This window comes from Diabrotica undecimpunctata, chromosome 2 (assembly GCF_040954645.1).
Source record: "Diabrotica undecimpunctata isolate CICGRU chromosome 2, icDiaUnde3, whole genome shotgun sequence".
Taxonomy (NCBI): Eukaryota; Metazoa; Arthropoda; class Insecta; order Coleoptera; family Chrysomelidae; genus Diabrotica; species Diabrotica undecimpunctata.
In genome coordinates, this window is record NC_092804.1 from 135,975,051 (window position 1) to 136,001,411 (window position 26,361).

At 31.2% G+C, this 26,361-nt stretch overlaps 1 protein-coding gene across 1 annotated transcript in view; it reads right to left on the bottom strand.

Annotated features, from left to right (window-relative positions):
* Positions 1 to 18,420, bottom strand: part of LOC140434918 (uncharacterized) — a 56,257-nt gene extending 37,837 nt beyond the window's left edge. Inside the window, exon 1 of the mRNA XM_072523547.1 lies at positions 18,176 to 18,420. Coding sequence (XP_072379648.1) covers positions 18,176 to 18,281 — 106 coding nt within the window. The 5' untranslated portion in view covers positions 18,282 to 18,420. The remainder of the gene's footprint in view (positions 1 to 18,175) is intronic.
* Between the last annotated feature and the right edge of the window lie 7,941 nt (positions 18,421 to 26,361).

Genomic DNA, 26,361 nt, shown 5'->3' on the forward strand with positions numbered 1-26,361 from the left:
ATAATACGCCATGTTATTCGCTATACGTGCTGCTATATCGCTGTAGAAATCATTTTTCCTAATTATTTTCGTGCGTAAGAAATTTTTCGAATCGTGGTAGCTATGGACTAAGATATTAAAATATTATAAAATTAAAACCTTGAATTAAGATATAAAAATATTCCATTATTAAGTAGATATGCTTATTTATAAAATCCCCACCTCGACTTTCTCTATTATTAATAATAAATTATTAATTTAGATTTAATGAGACTACGCATTACCAGAATTGGATTAAAAATTACTTTAATACAGTCTAAATTAGTTACATTTCCCCCACTTACCCCACTCTCTTGTTTACCTAATAAGCACGATATAAGATAATTAAACAAAAATAGGATATAAATCACTTTTAATTAAACATAGAGGAATATTTCAAAACTTATTATAGCATTTTAATTATTTTTCACTGATACATTAGAAAATAAAGGTAACTCTTTTTAAACAATGAAGTTCAGCAATGAAACTCTTATCTTTAACTAATAAAAGGGTAAAAATAACTAATAAAAAAAATTAACGGTAAAATCAATATCGGTACAAGAACTTTCAACTGTGTTTCCTTCTTTGAACCGTTATGGATTAAGTAACATGTTAACGTTTGGAACTGATAATAGGCTGAAGTTGATCTCATATTTACAATAAATTCATCATTTTTTATCTTCTTTTTGAGTCTTTTGTTTAGCCACACATTAACGGCTCTCTATGCTCTTCAAACTATTTGCAGAGCGCCATTTTCGTCTCTTCGAAATATGGTGGCTACGTCTTTAATGCTACACCAGTCCGCAAAATTAATGTGGTAATGTAATATTTGCTTTACCTAAGAATTAAATTTGGTCAATGTAGGAATTTATTTTTTACATATCGATAAGTAGTTTTCGCTTGCAGCCTGCAATTTTTAAAATTTCTTCAATACATAATTAATATGGTATATGTAGTCCAATCATCGAGCAAAAAGACAAAAGAGGGAATGTAAAGGTAGTGGGGGCAAAAATATTGTTAGACGGGAAGTGCCATCTTGAGAGGCCACATTAAACAAGGAAAGACAGACTCTTTTCTTGTTTAATAAATAAAATTTAGTTGGGTTATGTTATTGCTGATGTTATTGTTTGTCCCAACTGTCACATGAAAGATTATTTGTATTTTCTATTGAAGTTTTTTAACAATTGTTTCACATTTTAGACTATTATTGTTATTATTTGATTAAAACTTTATTGTGTTCTAGTGTTAAAAAAAGTATTTTAAGTGTATTATGTATTAATATTATGTAATATTAATATTATGAAATATGACAAATAAATAGATAAATTAGAACCAATACAAATAAACAAGTGTAAAATAACCCCCTGAAAATAAACATTAAAAAACCCAAAGTGATGCCAATCCGAAAAAACCAAAACGTACCTCAACCTTGCACAATAAATGGGCACATTTTAGAATAGGTCAATAGATTTAAGTACCTGGGATGTTGGATCGATAGCAGCCTAAATCCTGATCTAGAAATAAGATCGAGAATAGAACAGGCCAGAAAATCTTTCGAAAAAATAAAAAAACTGCTTTGTGATTCTCGAATAAAACTCGAAATTCGACTACGTTTATCAAAATGCTACGTCTGGTCGACTCTTCTATATGCAGTTGAAACGTGGACCCTAAAAACATCAACCGTAAATAAATTGAAGGCCTTTGAAATGTGGATCTACCGGAGAATGCTCAAAATTTCATGGACATCGCATACCTCAAACGAAGAAGTGCTGCATAGAATAGGCAAGGAAAGAGAACTTTTTAACACAGTAAAAGTTAGAAAAACATCATACCTAGGCCACACACTGAGAAATAATAAGTACCAATATGCCCAACTTATAGTGAAAGGAAAAATCGAGGGAAAGAGAGGCCTAGGAAGGAAAAGACTATCGTGGCTCAGAAACATCCGACAATGGACAGGGCTAAATTTTGAACAGCTAATAAGAACAGCTGAAGATAGAGAAGATTTTAAAATTGTAGTAGCCAACCTCCATTGAGGAGAGGGCACTTTAAGAAGAAGAAGAACCCCTACACCACTGTATGATTATTGTGAAGTGTCATGAAATTTAAATTTGGCGCATTCGCATTTCCGGATATGTCCGCCATCAGAGGCTACTTTTTTGGTCTCCTTTTCATAACGATTAGATTCCCTCTTTTGTCTTTTTGCTCGATGAGTCCAATACACTCGTAAAAGTCTCGGTAGAGTCCACATTTATTTCAAATTCTTTAGTGTGGTTCAGTGTTCTAAACTTAAGAGATCACGTTTCTGCGCTAAAAGTAAAATGGGCTATATGTAGAACTTTACACCAAATAGTCGAAGTGCAATTGGGGGACTGAGAGCTAATAGGAAATTGCTAAGTGCGGCATATATTATTTTTGCGTAATTGACTCTTAGAGAATTTTAACGTTTTCATAACTGTTCAGTTGACACAGGCTGTCAACCTATTAACATAAATTTGGTCTCGCCGACATTGATACAAGTCCAAAATGTTTACCCATGGTATCAATCCTATTTAGTATGTGCTGAGGATCCTCTAACTTTGGAGCCCTATCGGATGCATATCGTATACTGTTTATTGGAATTCTGTTAATTTTAGTTCCTCCATTTTTTCCTTCCAGAGCCATTTGAAATATCTTATCTACGTATATTTTAAAAAGTAGTAGTGATAGATGCAGCCTTGACGTACTCATCTACATATATGTATATTGAAGGTATCTGTTGAAAATAGACCTCTGTTGATTCCGATCTTGGGTACTATATTTAGTTAGACAATGTGTTTAACTTTGTAGACAGCTTTCTAATAATCTACGGAACATACAAAAAAACATGTTGATGTTGGTCATAACACTTTTGAATCAATAGTTGGATTTAAAACAAAGCTCGTCTCATAGCTAACCTTTTCATCTAATCAAATCATGCTTATGCTATTGTTGGGCATGTTTGATTCGAGGAACAACTTTCAAAGCGTGGCTCACCAAACTTGTAAGTCGATAGTCACTGTAATCTTTGGGATATATCTTTTTCGGAATTGTTACAAAGAATTGTTACAACAAATTGTTGTTGTTAACTAAATAGTTGGAATTTTGCCTGAATCATATATTCGGTTGAGGGAAGATGCTTTGGGTCAAATATTTGAAGAACTTCTGCATGCGCATTGTTAGGACAAAGACAGGAATATCAAAGATTAAGGCAGCTTGCTTCACGCTGCGAGCGAAATTTTTCTTCACTTTTCGTTAGGCAGTCCACAAAGTCACTTCGATCTATGGACTTCGTTCCAGCCGGGCGTTTTGAGCTCTGCTCTGTTAGATAGCGACTGCAGGTAAAATATCTTCCGGAATTTTGTTTAGAAGTATGCAGTAACCATCCAACTTACCCGATCCCGGTGAAAAATAAAAAAAAAATAAAGTGTTCAGTTTCAGTAAGGTTAGTTTGTGGTGAAACTAAGATTCACTATAAGTCCATTTAATCTTTTGGTTTTTCTGTTGAAGAAAATTATGCTGAAATTTTCCATGGAGACAGATAAAAAACCATTTTTTGATTTTTTTATTTTCCACAAATAATGTAACATTACTGTCCAATGCAGTGTTATTAGTGTATTTGGGATGGGGTATATTTTAATTCTTTTTTTGTATAACTCTAAATTGTCTTACAATTATATATAGTATAATTATAGCCATTATTTTTTATCGTTTTACCAAATTTGTATGTAGATTTTATTAAGTATGTAGATTTTAACAAGTCAATTCTTATCGGTACATGTGAGTCAAAGGTAAGAAAAACTTACCACTCAAGGGGGTAAGTTTTTTTGGCCAAAATATTTTTGTACGGCGTTTTTTTTTCTCCATTTTCGGTAATTTAACAAAGTCAAACATAAAGTTTCAAATCGGTATAGAGATTAATTTTTTTGTAACGCCGTACATTTTGCCTGGGACAGGTGAAAAATCTAAAACGCAACCATTAATTTAAAACCCCATGCTTTGAGTAAAGTTATGAATTGGCGGAATACTTTCTAAAGTTGTTATTACATATTGTAGTATGGATTTATATGTGATTCATGCTGGGTCAAATGATCCATTAAAAGTATCCCACGGGCTTGTAGTCTATATATGTATGTACCTTAGTAAAATAATTTTAATTAAATTAACAAATTTTAGTTATTTTACACATACAAATATTTAAATATTTTATTCAATATCTAGAACTATTTTATCGAGAAACTCATTAGAATTGTCACTATCTCCTCATTAGCCGTTTCTTGTGCATTCTTGAAACTAATTACCAAAACTTAACTTAAGGCTAACCTTATATAACAGTAATAATTGTATAAACTTTACAAATTGGATAGAAAATAATCACTTTTTAATATAACAAGAAGTTAGTTTAAATTCTTTCATTGTTCGATAATTACATTTTTAATTATTTTGTCAAATTAAAATACCCATTGCGTTTAGTATAAACAGGGTAAATCGAGCAATTTGAAACATTTAACCAACCTTAAATTTTTACTGGTCCAGCTCTATCAGATTTAGCTGTTTTATTTCATCCCAAACTCTTACAGCTCCTGCGGCTTTCCGTATTTCAGCCTCCATCCCTTTCTATCTCTGAAAGCAACCCTACAGGAGAGTGTTTTAATCCTCTCCCTTTTTAATTCATTACTCCCTTTTCTGACCATTTCTTATCACATTCTTCTTAATGTGTCGTACCCAATTTTGATGGTAGACAATTCCTCTGCATGTATCTGTGTTGTGTATGATTAGATGCATACAGGTACATAAGACCTTCGCATTAACGTCAACTCGGACGACTTGATTTTGTACTATGAGAAAAACCAAGTTATTCGATACCATAGGCGGATACACTCACCTCTGAACTATCTAGGCAACATCTTCATGACATGTTCATACTATTATAGCTCTTTTACTAGTCTTGTCTTCCTAATTCTTTTGATTTATTTGTTGGATCTTCCTTTTTTTCATCTTTCTATGGTAGTTATTTTCCGCGGACGAGTTAGTTTACTTGGGGACGATATCAAATTCGATACGATATCCCCTTCTGCTATGTATATATATATATATATATATATATATATATATATATATATATATATATATATATATATATATATATATATATATATATATATATATATCTTACCTCATTGTTGCTTGCTTGATATTTCACCTATTATAATTTTGTTTTTAACGATTTTTAATACAGCATTCACTTAACAAATGACTGTTAAAACCTTTTTAGGAATCCCCTGTTTGTAATATTGACTAATCCCCTAACGATCAACAATGCAATGTATCGGCATTATAAAGACTAAAAATGTTCAAGTACCAAACAATGAATGAATCGCAAAAGTTGTCATCCCCTAAAAGTTCCCCTTGTCAAGGACCTAACTGTTGTATTGTAATCCTCTGGTGTTTTGCAAGATTATATAAAATAACGTTAGTTTTGTTTTTTTTTTATTTATAATATTTCTAAAAAAAATCTATTAAGTTCTTAATACATATTAACTGAAAACCCAATGAAAAATATTAAATTAATAGATAAGATATTTATGATGTCCCGATCAAAGAACACTATGACAAAAAAAAAATAAGTCTTGGAAAAAAATTTGGGAACATGTAGACGAAAATGTATATTATTAAATAAAATAAAGTTTACGTTCCTAAGCGACCTCTGTTTTGCAAAAAGGATTAAGTTTTTATATATTGAATTTCATATATGGAAAACTACTATCGGCATGACTTTATTTGTGAAAACAATTTTTATACCTTTAGTAGAGTCTGAGATGCAGCCCTTTTTGTAAATGCTTATTTGGGTTACCTATTGGATGCGCGCGCACACATAAAAAATGACAACTTTTGAATTAACTGATTTTTTAATCAATAATTTGGAACAATTACCAAACATAAAAATAATGTACAAAAAAACCTTAACTTTATGATTGAATTTGCATAGTAAATTTGGACAAATATATTAAAAGATAAACAAATATAGTTTTGATAGCAACAAGTATTTTTTATCATATAAATTTATACAATCAATTAAATTAAAATTCCCTTTGGATTTACATTCTTGAATGTTTATGTAATATTATATTTAAAATTTTATTATATTACTTGTAAGGGTAAAAATTTGTGTTGTGTTAAAAATAACAAGTTGTTTGATTTTATTATTAAGTGGACTTTTAGAAATTCAATCAAAATATCTTTGTTGAAAATAAATAAAAAACAATGAAAATAGTGAGTACTTGAAAATGTGCTCTTTATAATTAATTTTTAACTTTTTTGTAAGTATAATATTTTTTAATTAAAGTTCAATTATTACAAAAAAGTTCAAAAACTGGTCATGTTTCAATTAAATCAATGGCATTTTTTTTCAAACTAATTGTTTGAAATGAAAATTTGAGAGCATAATAAAGAAGACTTGACCTATGATGCATAGAAATAGAACGTGTCTGTTAAAAAGTCAAAAATAAATAAAAACGCGGTATGAGTCGGTGAGGCGCGTGCGCTTCCTAGCACACAAACATAACCCAGTGGCGGCTGGTGCGGTAAATTTTGGGTAGGCCAAGCCAGCAAATTACATATAGCTATGCGTAATCAGTGGCGGATCCAGAGGGAGAGGTCATAGGGTCATGGGGTCATGACCCCCCCCTTAAAAATATTTGAAAACCCACTTATCCTATTGGTGGTAAGACTAAAAGTGACCTTGCGTCAGTGAAAAGTAATCACCCTCAATATCCATGACCTCCCCAAAAAAATTTCTGTAGCCGTCAGTGTGTGTAATACATATTTTTTTTTTGTGTGAGAGTGGGAATCTTCTAAAGACCGTACCAGATGAATCGTACCTGGCGTGTGTTGGATTCAGAGTAATCGGAGTACATCTGAATGTAGTTCCCCCTGGGGGCCTTTCCTCCGGATGCATCCGTGTTACAATGCCTACCAACTAAACTTTAGTTCTTCTAGATAATGGCGATTCCAATAGTGAAACAACAATGTCCATACACACACTATCAACATTACTGTTACTGCAACCTGGTAAAGCGTCAGAAAAACTCATTTTTATGTATCAGTTATAAAACGATCTCACTATTCCAAGAAAAATTTTAAAAAATCAACCTCGATCGGCCAAACAACTAGTGCAACTAGTAATAACAATAACAGTGAAAATTGAACTAATGCTCGGCGACAGTGTTGCCATATATAAGTTGCATACAATCAGGCGATATAGAAATTATGCAAATGTGATTTTTTTTTTTTTTTCGAATTTTACGAATTTTTTAAAATTTATTTGGGCAACCGTGCACTTGTTTGCAATTGTGTTGTTTGTTTAGAAATATGTTACAATTATATATTATGTTACATATTTTCTTATCATAATTTAAAAGAAAATTTATATTACAATTCGATAATTACGTTACAGGTGACAATATGGTCGGCGTAGGCCCGATCATCTGGTGCCTAAACAGCAAGCATAAACACGACAATATAAATCGTTGTCCGGCAAGCTGCTTAACTTCAAACGCTTTTTGTAGGGGGATCTTATGTGAGCTGGGTCGGCCAGTTCCGATCGGGCCTATTAATGATATTTAAAATGCCTGAATACGATTCGATGCTTTCTGTGGTAATATAATAACATAGTTGTTTTAACGGGCGCTAATGTATTGAGTGATTTAGTACATTTAAAAGTTATTTACATGCATTAACATAATTTTTGGATATATGTTTTTCAATTTTAAAGCTCTTAAAATTATTGGGTAGGCCCGGCCTATCCTGCCTACCCCCAAAAGCCGCCACTGACATAACCTGAAAAATTGAAAGAGCCCATGCTGTTATATTCTTGTTGCGTTACAAAGATTTGGAGTTCTTTATATTTTTTAATATTTTGTATGATGTCTTTTAGAAGACAATTGTGTACAATGTTAAAATTGAAGGAGTATTTGTTTTATATGTGAAAACGATTTAGAATGTCACAGTGGAGAAAAACTTGTATTTGTTAAACGTGGGATTGATGCATTAAAAAAAATAAGTTTAAACATAAGAATGCAGACAAAAATATGTATTTAAATTAATAGATGAGTCGATTTTCACACTAATAATTATGTGAAATAACCATTTTAAATGCATATATTGTGCAATATAATAATATTGACTGAAGCAATTATATTGTAAGTTTTTGTATCAACCTTGGCAATCATCACTGTGTTGTCACTTGAGTGTTTTATTAATTATAATTAAGATATATATATATATATATATATATATATATATATATATATATATAATTACTGAGATATTGTGGCGCAGCAATAACAGAACAATTAACAACAGTAATTAATAAAATTATAAAACACAATAAAAAACCGGAAGAATGGAGAACGAGCGAACAAATTCTACTATTTAATAATGAGATGAAAAACAGCCAGAAAACTACAGAGGTATAAACTTGTTAAATGCTACGATAAAACAACTAAAATTTTACAAGTACTAATAAATCAAAGGATACATTTAGCAGATAAACAACAGGGTTTTCGTAATAGAAGATCGTGCACAGATGCAATATTCGTTATAAAGCAAATTACTGAGAAATCACTAAAGTATAATAGACCAGCATTTCTGTGTCTGGCCTAAAGAAAGCGTTTGACAGAGTAAGACTCAAAGATGTATTCCATCTTCTGTATAATAGAGAAGTATCCCTAAATATTATAACGACTATCGAAAACATTTACCAAACAACTTACAGAACATATAGAAATCGCAGCGAAATAAGACAAGGGGATTCATTGAGCCCCATGCTTTTCAATTTGATCATGGATGAAATCATAAAAAACGTTAACAAAGGAAGAGGATACAGAATGGGAAACAAATAAATAAAAATACTCTTACGCAGACGACGCAAAGACTGGTCCACAAATTTAACATAGGAGCAAAAGAATTAAATATGACAATCTCATCTCAGAAAACTAAAACAATAGTAGTCAGCAAAGAATGAACCAGATGTACAATAGAAATTGATGGCATCAGTATTGAACAAGTAATGGAAATAAAATGAAATAAAATACCTGGGAATTACACTGTCTAGCTATGAAGACCTGGACAAAGAAGTGAGAGATAAAGTACAAAAAGCAAATAGACTGTCAAGATGCCTTAATAACACTATATGGCGAAACAGACACATTAACACAGATTAAGTCAAGTCCATCAAAAATAGTGGAATAATCACCTAAGCAAAATGAAGGAGACTTGTGTCGTCAAAATAGCAAGAGATAAGTCACCAATCGGCAGAAGAAGGTATTAATCCGCCAATGAACGCAGAATTGCTTATAAAAAGGAAGAATAAGAAGTATATATATATATATATATATATATATATATATATATATATATATATATATATATATATATATATATATATTAAGTTCAATAAGTAATATTAAATTTGGAACTAGATTTTATTGTACATTAAAATCAAAACCCTTGCCTTTGTTAAGATTCTAAAATGTACAAAATTATGAACAAAAAGTTATTGTAAAATATGTATATAAATAACGTACCAAAACGTCAAACGGAACACTGACATTAATGCATTGATAGAAGTAAAAACTGATATCTGATATCCCATGGTCTACTGTCATTAACATATAATTATTTTTATATGGGTGTATCGTTGGTGTTTTCGAAAAAAGTAAAGTGAAGATATGTTATGACTGTAAGAGTATTTTATGGTGTTATATTTATTATTACTTAAATCTAAACTTTTAAAAATCTAAATTTTTAAATAAAACACCCTGTTACTCAGTAAGGGGCCACATTTTATTTAATTTATTTGGGTTAAACCTTAACATTTTGAGTCCATGAATTTACAGTAAAAATATTTTTAATTATTAATGATACACCTATAATTATATATAATTATTTTTAATGATATTTTTAACATAAAATTAAAACTAGTGAAGGAAAATTATTAATGAAGTGAAATAGTAAAATCCAAAAAAATCATTAGAAATTCCAATATTATATAACACGGGTTCCTATCTTAACTTTTCCAGATTTAATATTTCTCATTATAATATAAGTTGGAAAATTCAATAATTATATTTGTGGTTATTATCACTTTATTACTTTTTATCACATACAAAAGAAATTTTACCTTATACATTTTTTAATACAGAAAATCGTTGATTTACTCATATTGAACATAATAATTTTACTCAAACTAACAAAAATTTAAAAATTACCAAGAAAGATTAGTCTTGGCACAGACACATTAAAAATAGTCAGGTAACAAAATATCTAAAGAAATCTTAAAAAAGTAGGAAAAGGGCAATAAAAATGTATCCCAAACTAAACACAAACGTTGATTTTTCCATCAAATATTAAACATTAATAAAGCAATTGGAGAAAAACTGGATGCCGCTTTTATAACACAAAGCCAGCATTAGATGAGAAAAGTCAAAAAGGAATTTTTAAATCAAAACATAAAATGGTAGAGACTTAAAAATATATTGTGTTGACACACAACACCATAATACTGGCAAAAGCTGAAGATGACCAAGAGGAATAAATTTAACTGAAAATTGGAATAAATTTAACTGAAAATTGGAATAAAACAACATAATTTAACATCGAAATAATAAAGAATGATGTAAGATAATAGCAGGGATAAGTAAACGATAAAACTTCTTAATGGTAGAAGAAAAGTAAAGGATTGGCCTAACATAAGGGGCGTAGCTACCGCCGTATCAGCACCGATATATCAAAACAAAAATTCAATTTAAAAAAATTACTCCAGACCAGAATTTCACTATTAGGTTGTATAGTCTATATTCTAAAGATGTTACAACAGCCATAAAATTGTTGGCCACTTTTGTGAGGTGCTTAATTCCAAAACGAAGACTAATGTTACTGCTACCATAATATTCTTACTCGATTTGGTTTGGACTATTATATCGAGAAATGAGAACGCCTGATAGATTTATTATACATAGAAGACGTCTAAATTCTGACAATAAAATCTACCAAGCAGCCCTTTTTTTCTGCAATTTAAATTTATTGTTCGACTTTAGTTTATTAGAGTTCATTTTAATTTGTGCAGTCGCCCAAATTTTCTTCATTTTTCCATCAACCAGATTACCAAAGTGATTTAGATTGCAATGGTAAGTACCAGGTTTATATCTAGTAGTGTAACAAATCGCTTGAAGGTCTTGTGGCTAGATCACAGTAAAGTAAAAGAGCCCCTATAATTAAAAAAAAAGAAGAATATTTTATTATAAATCTATATTTAATTTATTAGATTCTTCTGTGCCACTTTAGTCTGCGGTAAAAATTGAGAACGATCGCACGAAAATTCAAATGAGACTGAAGAATTTCTTAATATCTCTTCGCCAGATCGAGGAAATTTTGATAGCAGCTTCACCGAAGACGAACAAAATTATTTTTAAAGGTGGCTTTCTTTAAACCAAAGGACCGTTTCCAAATAAAAATTTTGAGGCCATGGCTGTATTATCCTAATATTTTTAACAAACCATATTATCATTTGTGTTGGGTATTAGCAGATTGTTAAAGCAAATTATACTGTTGGACATGGATTAACGGTGTTTATGTTAAAAACAATTTCACATAACGTACATTTGATCATGAAAACTTACAGCAAAATATTTACGCGCCTTTATCTTACAATAATGGATTACAGGGTAATGCCATTAATACTTTACTACAGAGTGAAATTAGTAGTAAAATTACTCTCTGGCGAAATGTACTGCATCGTATAATTAATGTAATAATTACTTTAACATCATTCAATTTATCTTTGAGATGCCATGATTTTGAATCTGGAAATTTTATATCAACTTTACGTTCAATACCAGGGCTGTCTTTTTATTTTTGCATACAGCCATAAAGATAGAAAATACATGGACTTAAAGCTCAAAATATGTCCCACCAAGATCAATACAGTTTTGCCTACGTTCAAACCAATAGGTAAAACAGTTATTCAGTTAACACCTGCAAAATCGCTGTTTTAAAGACATCGATGGCTTCTTCTGGTGACTGAAATCGCTCCCCACGCATTGATTTCTTAATTTTTGGGAACGTGAAGAAGGCGTTGGGACCTAGGTCTGGGCTATACGGTGGATGGTTTAACAATTAGATGTTTTGAAGCTCCAAAAACTCTATTCTCTTTTGGGCAGTGTAAGCACTTGCAATGTCCTGATGTAGGATGGTTCGCCGTTATTTGTTGCTTTGTCAGAGTTTCGCCATAACTTTTGGTAAACAAACGGTTATATACCAATCAAAAGTAACTGTTCTTCGATCTTATACAGCAATTGTTGCCACATGATCAGATTTTGACACAAAAGTTGCGACCATTTTCTTTTGACACACTTCGAGAACGGATCACTTTTGTTGGTTTTTCCTCATCGTGAAACACCCACACAGGAGATTGGCGTTTACTTCCGGTTCGTAGAAGTAAATCCAAGATTCATCGCCATTAACAATGCTATTAACATTTTTTGAGTTTTGACGAATGTTCTTCGACACCAATTGACGCGAACCGCTTTTTGCTCTTCTGTGAGCAAATGAGGGATCCAACGGGAAACCAACTTCGTAACACCCAGTTCTTCATGTAGAATCTTTTAGATCGAGGTCTTTGAAATGACCCAAGATGCCTCTCTCTCTCCCGGTATGTTACACGGCGGTCATCCTTAATTAGCTGAAGAACCGCATCAATGTTTTGCTGTGTAACTGCTGTTTTGGGCGGATCCGACCTGAATTCATCGCTGAGAATGGACCTAATACGTTGAAATTCGCAATACCAGGAAATATTTAACTGGTGTGATGCTTTATTCCCAAACACAGAAACCATTTCAGTGAGACATTGCTGTTGGGAAAATCCTCCCCGAAACTAGTAAAAAATTATTGTTCGAAAATGTTCTCAGCTAAGATCCATTTTTCGACTGACTTGCTAACTTCAAAAATTACGATATCTTCACTATTTTTGTTGTATCGCAATAAAACTTTCGATTTATGTTAACAAAAGTTGAGGTTTTATTAGTCCTAGAAGGTTTTATTGGTGCCGCCCTCTAAGCGACTATACGCAAAACTAAAAATACAAACCTCGTATCAAAAATTATGGTACTATTTTAGAAGAGCTTATTTTAAAGCCGAAAGGTGAGATAAATTATTTAAGCCCCACAAAATGGAATTATTAGTTTACTTGTAAGGAAATAATTGTCTCATAAATTAAAAAAGCTCCATTTATGGCGATTATTTTGAATACACCTCAAGACTTGTCAAAAACTGACAAACTTTCTGTAGTTTTTCGATACGTGTCAATAGTAGAACACAATGAGTGTTTACCCAAAGAAATCAAAATCTGTCTTTTTTGCGGTTTAAATCAGTAGCTGATTGCAGTGTAGAAAAGCTTAAAACTCTTGTTTTGAATACCGTAACAGAATATGGAATTGATTTATCTAAATGTAGAGAGCGGGGTCACGATGGAGCATACGTTATGTCTGGTGCATATGGAGTATTATAAGCACTTATTAAAAAACATGCGAAAACGCAGATTACATTAAATTTGATTTTAAATGATGCTGTGAAACGCAAACAAAGTGTCATTTTTTTTGATAATTTGGAAAAAGTATATGTAGGTATACTTTTTTTGTTAATATTCTAAAACGCTGGTCAACGTTAAGTAACGATACATCGCAAAAATATAAAATTACTCTCAAGAAAGTAAGAAGGTCTTCGAGGTACGATGCGTTATAGACAGGGGCGGACTAAGGCCTAGGCAACCTAGGCACGTGCCTAGGGCCCGTAATTTTTTGGAGCCCGAAAATTAGGTTCTTAATTTTTATAATTAATTTTTGATTTTGTTCAACAGAAAAACGTAATATTCATAATTATTGCTAAAACGTGTCTAAATTATACCGAATCGTTGATTGATAAAGTCGACAAGGTTGGACGAGCGTTCCCGTGCTTATCATGAATGGAAAAATGTACATAAAAAATTGTAAGAGAATGAAAACTCCAATGACCACATTAACACCATTATTAACTGTCGGGGACAGAGTTGTGATAATACGGTAAATATGTCGGGTAAATATAAGGATCTCCAATCCAGAATAAAACATTATATTTTTTCTTCCCATTTCATACCATGCGTCAATCATTTTTGAAGAAGAATTGTACTTATTTTTTTCAAGTTCTACACATGGGTGGAATGCATTACAAAAATTTTGTAATAGCAAACACTGAAGTATTAAATCTATTTGTGATACCAGTTGGTCTGCTCGTTCCGGTGCTGTGAAATTTTTAAAGAATAATTATGAAGAAATTAAACATTGTTTACGTAATTTTTCCTCAAATAAATATGAAAAACCATTAAAAAGGTCCCAATCTGCCAAATCACATAAAAAACTTTTTTTTTTGAGTATGTACTGTTACTGTATGGGAAATATATTCCTTATATGGGACTAGATTTTAGAGAAAATAACTGCTTCAAACAAGACTTTACAAAAAGGCGAATACCTAAATACAGCAGTATTAATATACGACTCATTGAGTAAGATTTATTCAAAAGAAGCAGAAAAAGTTAAAGATACTGCATATACTAATGATAAAAAGGGCAGAAAATACGAAAACTATTTCATGATGAAATTCCAGAACATGAAATAAGATTCAGTGACAAACAACATTTTAAAGCTAATATTTTTGTTGTGTTGCGATTCTTTACTGATCATATAAATATCTGAGGGACATAAAAGTATTAACAATAAATTTAAAACAATTTTTCATGATAGTGATGTTAGAGACTTTTTCAATAGAGGAATTAAAATTATAGGAACAAAATTTAAACCTAGCAGAACTGAAAAATAAAGTATTACAATTTAAGAGTTTTATAAGTAAAGAAAATGTTATTTAGTCTGTACTCTTATAGTTATGTATTGAGGAAAATAATAATATTACAACATTCCCAATTTTAAACACAATTCTGACCATTTATTAAACCCTTTCAATAAGCAATTCAAGCAGTGAAAGATCATTCTCAGTAATGGCCAGAATAAAAAAAAAATTGAGATTACATTAGGCCAACACAAATTTTATATTTTGTATCATTACTTTATATAGAAAGAGTTATTAAATAACTCTATTAATTATGACAGACTAATTGACGGATTCAGCCATGGGCTTCTAGGGGTGTTGAGCTGTATACATAACTGATGGGTTTGCAGAATTAAAAGTGAGAAAAATTGTAATATAAATAACCAATCTGGATATATTTGTTTTAAGTAATAGTTGTTGTGTTAATAATCTATGTTCATTTAATTTTCGTATAAGTATTATTATTTTTTCTCCTTGGAATCCGATAATCAAATAGAACTGCATACTATATGCTTTAAAACTAAACTACCAAAAGGAAAGTATGTGTCATGACTGAAAAATATGCCCAGAATTACAATGTTGCCTAGGGCCCGCTTTAGTCTTAGTCCGTCACTGGTTATAGGCTAAACAAAATTTTTACTGATAATCAAAAAGTTTTTACTTATGAAATAAATTTCTTACAGCCTTGTTTCTAAAACGCAACAGCACGAAAACAATGATTTACAAAAAGCTGGTATTCCACTAAGTACTTTTAAATAGTCTGAAAGATACAATAAATCAAAATGTATTTTAAATTATATGATTTGATAAACGAGTCTAAAAACCTAGCAAAAAAGTTGGGTGTAACAATTATTTTAAAAAATCAAAGGCGAAAAGAAACAAAGCGATTTTTTGACGAGTTATTAGAAGATGAAAGGATTTCGGACCCGGAATCGCACTTCAGGATCAATATAATATTATTGCTATTTAGATATTGAATTTTTAAAACAAACAACGGTCTCCAAGTCTCTATGACTTGAGTAATATATCTGAAGTATTACAAACAGAGAAACTTTTATCATTGCCAAACGAAATTAGAAAAAAGCAAGTTTAAAGACTGACTGCTAAATACAATAAAGATATTTGATTTGATCTTTATGAACAATAATTATTTGCTTCAAAAATCTTTTTGCAAACTGAAATTCAAAAAATTCAATCTGTTAAAGATCTTACAGAATTATTAATGATAAATATTGTATACCTCTACCTCCAGTTTTCCGGAGGTAATAACAGTTTTCCAAAATTAAAATTGATTAAAAACTACCACAGGACTTCTATCGGACAAGAACCACTAACAGACTTATCGCTACTGTCAATAAAATCCGAAAATCTAGAGAAATTTAAATCTTCTTCAGCTATGGGCGCTTGAATAAATAATTTGCCGAAAAAAATTCATAAGAGCACTTTATAATCATATTTAATAAATATTTAATTTAATACAAGCATTTTTGCTTCTTTTGTTAAATATTTTAGCACTATTCCATTTAGGTCCTTAAAAAGACCTCGTACCAAAGTTTGTCGCACAAACACAAACTTTGATACGGGGGGGGTGGGAGCTCTGTGAGGCTAACTACGCCACTGCCCAATATATACACATAACACAGACCGATTTTAATTGACAAAATTATTACCAAGCATCTTCTTGTATTTACTGAAATATAAATTAAAAATACGAGTATTTACTGGTATGATAAAAATCCAATTAATTGTGAATTATAAAAAAGGTTATTTAAAAAACGCAAAAAGTATATTCATTAAAGGAATAATATTGGGTCTATTTAGATCCAATAAGTTTTCATCATGTTGTCACTTCTAAATAATATTTAAATAAACAGAATTTTTCTAAATGCTAATTGAGTTTTCATCAATTCTTGTTTCAAACCAGTGACAACTTTCAACGTGCTATTTCTATACCGTATATAGGTTAATACCTGATTGTATGGTGTTCAGAACCATAAATGAAAAGAATTAAAGTAACTAAAAAAATACAAATAACCAAAAAACATAATTTAAAACACCGATGTAGAAGCCAAATATTAGTTTATATGAGATTAAATCACAATTGATTATAATGAGAATAACATTTTCCATTTATTTTGACGTTTCCATTTCCAATCCGGTAATCGTTTTCAAAAATTCTAAAAGAAAATTATGAATGGTCAATTGTAAACATTTATATGATAAATTGATTCATAATATTTGAAAACGATTTCCGTATTGAAAATCGAAACGTCATACAAGTGTAAAATTAATTGTGGTTTAACCCCATATAAAATAATATTTACCAACTTAAATCGGCCACAATAAAACCGTTTCATAGCCTTTCTAACAACTAATAAAATATATGTAACTTAAAATCGATGATGAGCTGAAAGATGTAACCCAATTACCTCCAATCGCTCTAACATGGTGATAAGAGACATACTAAAAGAAACAGAACTAAATAAAAAATTTGATAGCAGATAAACTACAAATAATTACGTACAAAGATAACCCAATAACAGGCAAAAGTTTTAAAAACTAAAAAAGGAAGCAAGAAATATAGATTATTTAAAAATAACACACAAAATAAAATGAAAAAAGAGCAGAGATAAGTAACAGTTGCAAAATAAAAATTTGAAAAAACTACCTACTATTATGGCTATTAATAGGTCAAGCACATACAGAGGGGAAAAGAATCAGGAGGGAAAATCAAAGGTACAGAACTCAAAACATTAACAGATAACCATAAAACACTTTAAAGCAATATTCATTTTTGTAGTGGCAACAACTGCCCCAACAAATAAAATTAAAGAAGTTTTACAAATACAAGAATAAAGAGTAAAGCAAAACTTAGTAGGGGTAGAACAGACAATCGAAAAACCATGAAGACAAACAAGATAAAGAATTACAACTGATTTAATGCTTCCTTTAAGATTTCAACAGTTCAGAAACCTTAAAAGATGTCGGGGACTAAGATAAACAGATGTATATGTAAGTTGTACATAATTATATATATGTGTATATATATATATATATATATATATATATATATATATATATATATATATATATATATATATATATTATATATATAAGCATTTCGTCTGTGTTATAATAGCATATTTTAAATTAATGTGATAATAATTTAATTATAATTTGAAATTTATACCCAATTTTAGCTAGTATAAATAAAAAAACTCACCTATATTATTTTTTGCAGATGTCTGGCTGCTAACTCCTAATATCTGGTCGATGCTGTACACTGCTCTCGGCCTAATCTCTTCAGCCAAAATATTAGATTGTGACATATTGAAACCACACTACTACAAAACAAAAACAGTCCTCACAATTAAATCTGGTTGCTACCCTCACACATTCAACTTCCAGTTCCAACTGACAGTGTCGACTACTTGCTAACGTTGTTTTGAGGGGACTGGAGACACTGCCTTTCGTTGTGCCGACCAATCAAAGAACCAATCCAAGTCTTAGGGGCTTGCGCGCATACTCAAAAGTTGTATAACCACGCCAGTTAGGGATATATGCACAATTATATGATAGCTTTTATTGTGTTAGGAGATAATGAAATAGATTATATATTAGGTTTATTAATATTTGATTAAATGAGATATAATCAGGTGTTTTATTATTAGATTAAAATAAGCAAAATAATATACATATTATGTTTGTTAGTTTAAGTGTCTAATTAGATGGCATTTATTATTCGTGTAGAAATTGCTGTTTTATTATAAAGGAATATTACAAAACACATTATTTATTGCCTATTAAAATAGGTACTCTCCGTAACAATTGAACTTGGATAATTTTAATGATTTTATACAAGGAGTCCGGTATGGTTATGTAAATTGTCTGCAAAATATTTTTATCTCTGCACATGTGCACATTCGTCTTCATTTTTTCTCTAATGTTACTTCCCAATTTATTTTTGGTCTTTCTTGCTTTCTTTCCGCTTTTGAATTTCGCTTTTGTTGGTAGTAGCTTTAGAACTAGGTCCATACCATTGCAGCGGTTGTTATTTCATTTCCTGTATAATTGTTTTTTTTTTATTTCAATGATTTCTGCTATGATTTTGTTTCTAACTATGTCCCGTTTAGATATACATATTCTTCCCATCTTCTTCTTATAGTGCGGTGGCGAAATATTTTAAAGCCAGACGTCTATCTTTTGCGGCCTGCATAAGCTCGCCAGTGTTATTTACGCCTGTCCAGTTAATTATATTCCGTAGCCACGACATTTTTTTGCGACCTACTCCTCTCTTGCCCTCAATATTTCCTTCGATAATTAGTTGATGGATTGCGTATCATTTCCTCTCAGGATATGGCCCAGATATCCAATTTTTCGTACCTTGATCAAATTGATAATTCTCTCTCAAGAGTTGCCCTTCTTAAGACTCCCTCGTTTCTCACCCTATCTGTCCATGGTATGCGTAATATTTTTCGCAAGGTACCTATTTTGAAGGCCTCCAAATTGTTAATGGAGGATATTTGTAACGTCCATGTCTTCATGCTGTATAATAATATGGACCGTATAGCATTTAACCATCCTGTAGCGGAGATTATAGGAAATATTGAGGTTACATAGTACCAGTTTACATTTAATAAAAGCTTGTCTTGCTTGTTTGGTACGACATTTTATTTCTTGTTGAGGATCTCGTCGGTCATTCACTATCATTCCCAAGTGTTTGAATATTTTAACTTCCTCGATTGGAGCATTATCTACTTGCAGTTGTACTCTTAAATCTACTTACATTTATCTTCAAGCCATATGTTTTTGGGGCGGTATTTTTTTTATTTAGCATTAACTGCATATAATGTTCGTTGTCTGAAATTATCGCGGTGTCGTCGGCGTAATGAATGTTATTTATTGGGTACCCGTTGACCTTTATACCACACTTAGAGTCTTCGAGTGCCTCTGCAAAAACATTCTCCACATAGAGGTTGAACAGAACAGGAGACAAAATACAGCACTGTCGCACCCCTCTTAAAATTTCAAATTCCTCTGTGTTCATTGATTTGTTCAGCCTCGCTCGTGATTTTTGATTGCAATAGAGACTTTGGATTACACTTATATCTTTCTCGTCAATGTTAGCGTTGTGTCACATTCTCCCCATACGTCGATTTAAATAATGTTCAATATCTTTGTAGTATTCTGTCCATCTCCAAAATTCAGCATTATAGAGTGCGATTCTGTTCACAATTGTTTTCTTCTCCTTTCTTGATTATTCTAGGCGAATAATCTGTTCAAATTTTATCCGCCTACATCAATGTTCAGATTGTTGTTCCACCTTTTTCGGCATAGGTCTATATTTCTCCTCTCCGTTGTCAATTAATCTCGCGTGATTCTCACCATTCTTCTTTCTTTCATTTTGCTAATATGTTCATTCCACGTTTTTTTCCTGTTTAGCACCAAACCGTTAATATTGTCTACTCCACATGTGTTTTTTACGTTTCCACTTGTTTCTTTGTCTAGAAGAGTCTTTCCAGCTATGGCACGAAGTATAGTAGCGATAAGTGATCATACATTAATAACGGCGAAACTAAAACAAGGACTACCAATAATACCAAAACCTGTTAGAGATAGATTAAATTACCAATTAGAGCGCCTTTAAGAGAACAGAAGCAGGTTGTAAACAAACTAGAGGAAGAAATAAATAAAAAATCTAGAAAATCCAGTCAAACAGAAAATAAATGAAGAGTGGCAGACTATACAGACAGCCATGTCGGAAGCAGCGGAAAAGTGTATAGGAAGAGAGCATATAAAAAGGCGGCAAGACTGGTTAGATGAAGAATGTAGGAATATTTTGGCAAGAAGAAACAGGGCAAAACTACAAAGAGATATATAAAATACCCAAAATGCGATTGAAAACTATGTGGCAAGAAGAAGGGAAGTGAAAAAAATTTGTAGAAAAAAGAAAAAAAACAGCTATAAAAGTAATTGAAAAACATAGAAAAACTCTACATAAACAAAGAGGTAAATAATTTCTACAAAGAAGTTAAGAAATCCAGGGAAACTACAAAGAATAATCATCAGTATTGCAGAAACAAAAAAGGCTTACTTCTAGGTAAAACAACAGAAAAATTAAACAGATGGGCAGAATATTTCAAAGATCTATAATATACAGACCAACAAGAGGAACTTAAGGGAAATGAGAATTGGCAAGAAGATGAAGAAGGGACGTGCGAGAAACCAACTTTGAATGAAGTCAAAGAAATAATAAGAGACCTAAAAAATATCAAAAGTGCAGGAAAAAGTGGAATCCCAAAAGATCGAAGGAAAGGATATTTCATTTGACACTAATAATTTGGCAAAAGGCAGAAATGCCGAAACAATGAAATAGCGCTCTTATTTGTCCTATCTATAAAAAAGGAGACAAAACGGAGTGCGAAAACTATAGAGGTATAGCACTACTAGAAAAAGTCTATAAAATACTTGCAAAAATTATTAGTAAATGATAAAATATAAAATATGGAATTCCTTTCAATATGGAAAACCAGCAATTACCGGCAAAACAAAATAAATAATTTAATCACATTATACGAATATTAATATATTATAAGATATAATTAAGTAGACGATATTGGTACCCAACAACTCAGTTGTTACGGTCATGTACAGAGAATGTCTGAAGAACGTCTCCCAAAACAAGTCTTAATGTGGACCCCTCACGGTAGATAAAAAAGATAAAGACCCCGCCTTAGTTGGAGAGAAGGCATCAATAGAGAAATGAAAGACAGATACATAGAAGAAGACTTATAGATAAATCGAGAGGAGGGGCAGCTGGGTATCGGAAGACGTAGGAGAACGTCTGCAAATTCTATCTTTAGATTTTGAAATGCTTTTTCCTGCTCTTTGCCCCATTTCCATCTCTCATGTTTCTTTAACAGTCCTATCAATAGCAGTTCCTTTTGTCTGGGATGAGCTTCTTAAAATAGTTTATTATTCCCAAAAATCCTCTCAGTGTCTTTAAATTTGTTGGACGTGTGTATTCTTCTATGATCTTGACTCTCTCTACTTCAAGAATTATGCCTTGCATGTTTAGTTTGAAACCTAAGTAATTTTTGAAAGAACTTGCATTTTCCTATGTTTAATTTTAAACCTGCTTTATCCAATTCTTCGAGAACTATTCTATTTTCTGTATTGATTAATCCCCTATGTTCTGCCAATGAGTTTTTTACGTCATACGTCATTTCTTCTCCACAAACTATAAACCACACTTCTCACTTCCTTAGATTCAATATGTGTTGTCAAAACATCTATTTATTTTCTGCGTCTTTTTCTTCTTTCTCCTTTAAACCTTCTTCCATTATGTCCTCTACAAATTTTATATATTTGTTTGAAAAATTAATGTTTGTTCCATACTTGTCCTATTTATCCCCTCCAATGACAATATCATATTTCACGTCCTCAATTGTAAAACAGTTTATCCAATATTTTTTACTTTTGAACCTCAATGTCAAAACAATAGCCACATATACTTTTGAGAATTTAGTCCTAAATCATTTATTAATTGTTTATTAACCAATGATACCTCTGAACCAGTGTCCAAAAGTATATGAACCTTTTTATTTATAATATATCCATGTACCATAACCAAATTATTTCGCCCGTATTCAATCTTTTTTCCCGCTAAAGTGATTCCCTAGGGTGAGTATATATTCCCGAATTCAATTTTATCCCTGATTTTAGTGAGAGCCCTCCCGAAAAGACGGCCCTGCTCTATTGTTTTCCACTTCCACATTGTCTATGTCTTGGTGTCCTTGTTCATCTTCTCCTACTGTGATTAAACGTAGGTTGTTTATTTCTCTATTCTGTGTTCTTCCTTGTCCATTGTTGTTGTTATATTGGTTTCCTATTTTAAAATGTTCCCGTCCTGGATTTGGCTGATATGGTTGACTGTTATAATTTCTCCCATTGTTTTGAACTCTATTTTGTTGATATTCATTTCTATTCTGTTCATATCTATTTTGATTAATATTATTTGGATATCTTGGTCCTCCATTATCTCTATATCCATTGTATCGGTAAGGATTGTCAGTGCGGGCCGGTCTGTAGTTGAGTGTGCGGTTTGTTTGGTTGTTCTTATTGTTTTCCGTTTGCCTACCTTTCGTTCTTTCTTTTCTTCGGGCCTCTCTTACAGCTAAGAACTGGCATAAACTATCCATGTCTTTATATCCTTGCAAGGTAACATAGTCTTCCATTGTATTGTCAAATTGTCATGCTATCAATTCAACTAGCTGTTCTTCCGAATAATTATAATTTATATATTCCCACTGACGAATACTTGTAAAGCATATCCTTCTTCGGATATTCCTAGTTTTTCATCATATTTCCCATTTTGTAGTTCACTATTGACGACCATCTGTTTTCCTTTTCCCCAATATTACCTCAAAAATTTCCTTTAAAAATCTTCCCAATCGTGTAACTCATTTTTCTTATTCTCGAACCATAATGCTGCGCCTTCCTTAAAATGATTCCTTATCATATCCTTAGCCTCTTCAAAATCTTCGTATCCTTGTTTTTATTTTTCAGGATCCTAATAAACGGAACTGAGTGTTGTTTCTTTATATCCCCGCTAAATTGGACCTTACTTTCTGCTCCACGGTGTATAATCACTTGTCTTCTTTCTCCAGTATTATGTTGTGTTTTTACTTTCAATAATTTCTTATCTAATTTTTCCAATCTATCCTCTATTTCGTCGTCTCTATCTTCTACATGTTTCTCCACGTTCTGTATTTTCTTAGTATGTTTTTCTAAATTTTGGCTAATTTCCTTTGTTTTCTGTTCTATTTCATGTTTCACCCGTTGTAAATACATTTGTACCTCCTCTTTATGCTGTTCTAGTTTCTGTTCCATTTGTTTAAAACCTAGATCTTGTCGCTTAATGTTTTCGTCTATACGTTTTTCTATTCTTTCTGCTTGTCTTTTACTGTTTTCTTCCTGTCTTTTACAGTCGATGGCCTTTTCTGTGATTTATCTTAGTACAAATACGGCGTCTACGCAGAATTTTGCGGATATGAATCCTTGTTGTTCATCTGATAAAGTTGTTAGTTTATTGATTTTGTTGGTTTCTACTTTTGAGGTAAGCTTAAGTCCGGTGTTCAGTAGATTTAAACCTCTATAATTGTTGGGGTCTTTTATCTCCTTTCTTGAACATTGGTATCATTATGTAGTTTCTCCATGCGTCTGGTATCTTGCAGTGCAATATTAGTTTTTGTATAAGTTTTGTTATCTCTAGGGTCATACTTTCTCCTCCGTGTTTTAGAAGCTCGTTGGTTATTCTGTCTTGTCCTGGTAACATTCTATTTTTGAGTGAATTTATAGCTATCTCTACTTACTGATAACTGATCTATTTCATGTCTTAATTCAGGTACGTTATCGTGTTCATTATTATTTTTCTTTTCTTTAAACAGTTCCGTCAGGTATCTTTCCCATTTGTGGATGTTATGTGTTATGTTATTGTATTTTTTTCAATTCTGCCATTTCTTTCCGTTGGTTTCTTATAAATCTCCATATTTGTTTTTGTGTACCATAGAAGTCGCTTTCCATCCTTTTTGTAAACTGTTTCCAGTGTTCATTTTTTGTTCTTCTTACCAACACTATGTTTCATTTCGTATTCTTCTATAGGTGTCTCGAGATTCTGGAGTATTTAATGTTTTGTACTTAGTGTAGGCTTCTCGTTTCTCTTTACATTTCTGTTTTATTTCTTTTATAAGATCTATTATTCTTATCTCTTTTGTCTTCAGCGCTTTTCTAGTTTTCAGCGATTTTTTTGATCTTGTGTTTCCTTTTATCTAATATATATTCCATAGATATCCTGTAAAACCATTAATAGTCTCTTTGTGTTCATTCCTTTTATCAGTTTGCCTGGTTCAAAATTATCCAATTTGTGCTGTATATAATTAAATATTTTTATGATAGTAAATTATTGGTAGAGATTGCGTCAAATAAGTATGTATTTAAATTTTAATAAATTTAATATCATCAGATTGCTAATAGGTATTATTGATATTAAAAATACATCCAATGCGTTTTTTCAATTAATTTAATTTTACTTTTTGTCAGATCAAAGCATTTAGAGCAAATATACACATATTAAAGTTTTAAATTATTGGAACAATAATTTGATACAGATATTCAGACCGAATGAACTTTTAATTTGAACTTTCTATTTTAAAAATATTATTAATTACGACCAGTATTATTTTGATATTAAACGCTATATGAAAATATTTTCTGTTGGGAGCTTGTATCAAACTCCATGTGTGTGAAATTAATAAATCATCTTAGGTTCTATGGGTTGCTGGTTCACTGAGATTAAAGTTATTAGCTGTGTACGTAAGATACCAACGAGACTGCATCTTAAAAGGCTTAAATCTAGCTCAATAAATATAAAAGACACGTGATCCTAACACATTTATTCTAAAAGAAAACTATATTATTAATTATAGTACCTTATTTTTCTTTACCATATTTACCAACTATAACATCGAAATTAGTAAAATTATTTAAGTAAAACACAGAAATTAGGATTGCCACTAGTAGTAATAAAACCTTGAACATTTACACCAAAACAAAGACTCCACTGCAAAGTATAAAAAGCTCTGTTATTTACTTTATGCCGTGTAGCACGTATGGTAAATGTTACGTCGGTCAGGCCTCATGTAACTTATCTCTTAGAATAACTTCTCATAGAAGTGATATCAAGAGAAATGTCAAATCGTGTGCCTTGACAGAACATGTCATCAATGAGGATCATGTTTTAATTTTTTAAGAAGTAACAACTTTAGAAGGGAACATTAATTTACGTAAGAGAATTTAAAGAAATGGTGTGAATAAAAAAATCAAATTGTATTAATAAGAGATCTGACATTGATAATGTAAGCATCATTTATAATTAACATTTTGTCTTAAAAAATTTTAAAAAATTATTAAAAAAGTAACAAAAGAGAAATAAGAAAACAAATTCCAAATAATAGTTAGTTGTAAACCTACCGAATTATTGTAACAGTCAAACAACATTTAAGTGATGTCAAAATTACATCAAATATTTATTTCTTTAAACTGAAATGGAGACATGGACAAATGGACAAATTCCAAATAATAGTTAGTTGTAAACCTACCGAATTATTGTAACAGTCAAACAACATTTAAGTGATGTCAAACTTACATCAAATATTTATTTCTTTAAACTGAAATGGAGTTTACTTTAAAATTTGGTTATGTTTAATTTTTATAAATTCCTTTTAACTGTTTGCCTGGTTCAAAATTATCCAATTTGTGCTGTATATCGTCTGTTGACAAGAAAAAGTCAAACGTGCTGCTACAAACTATCTGAGAAAATTGGACTTAAACACTTTTTATTTGACTAAA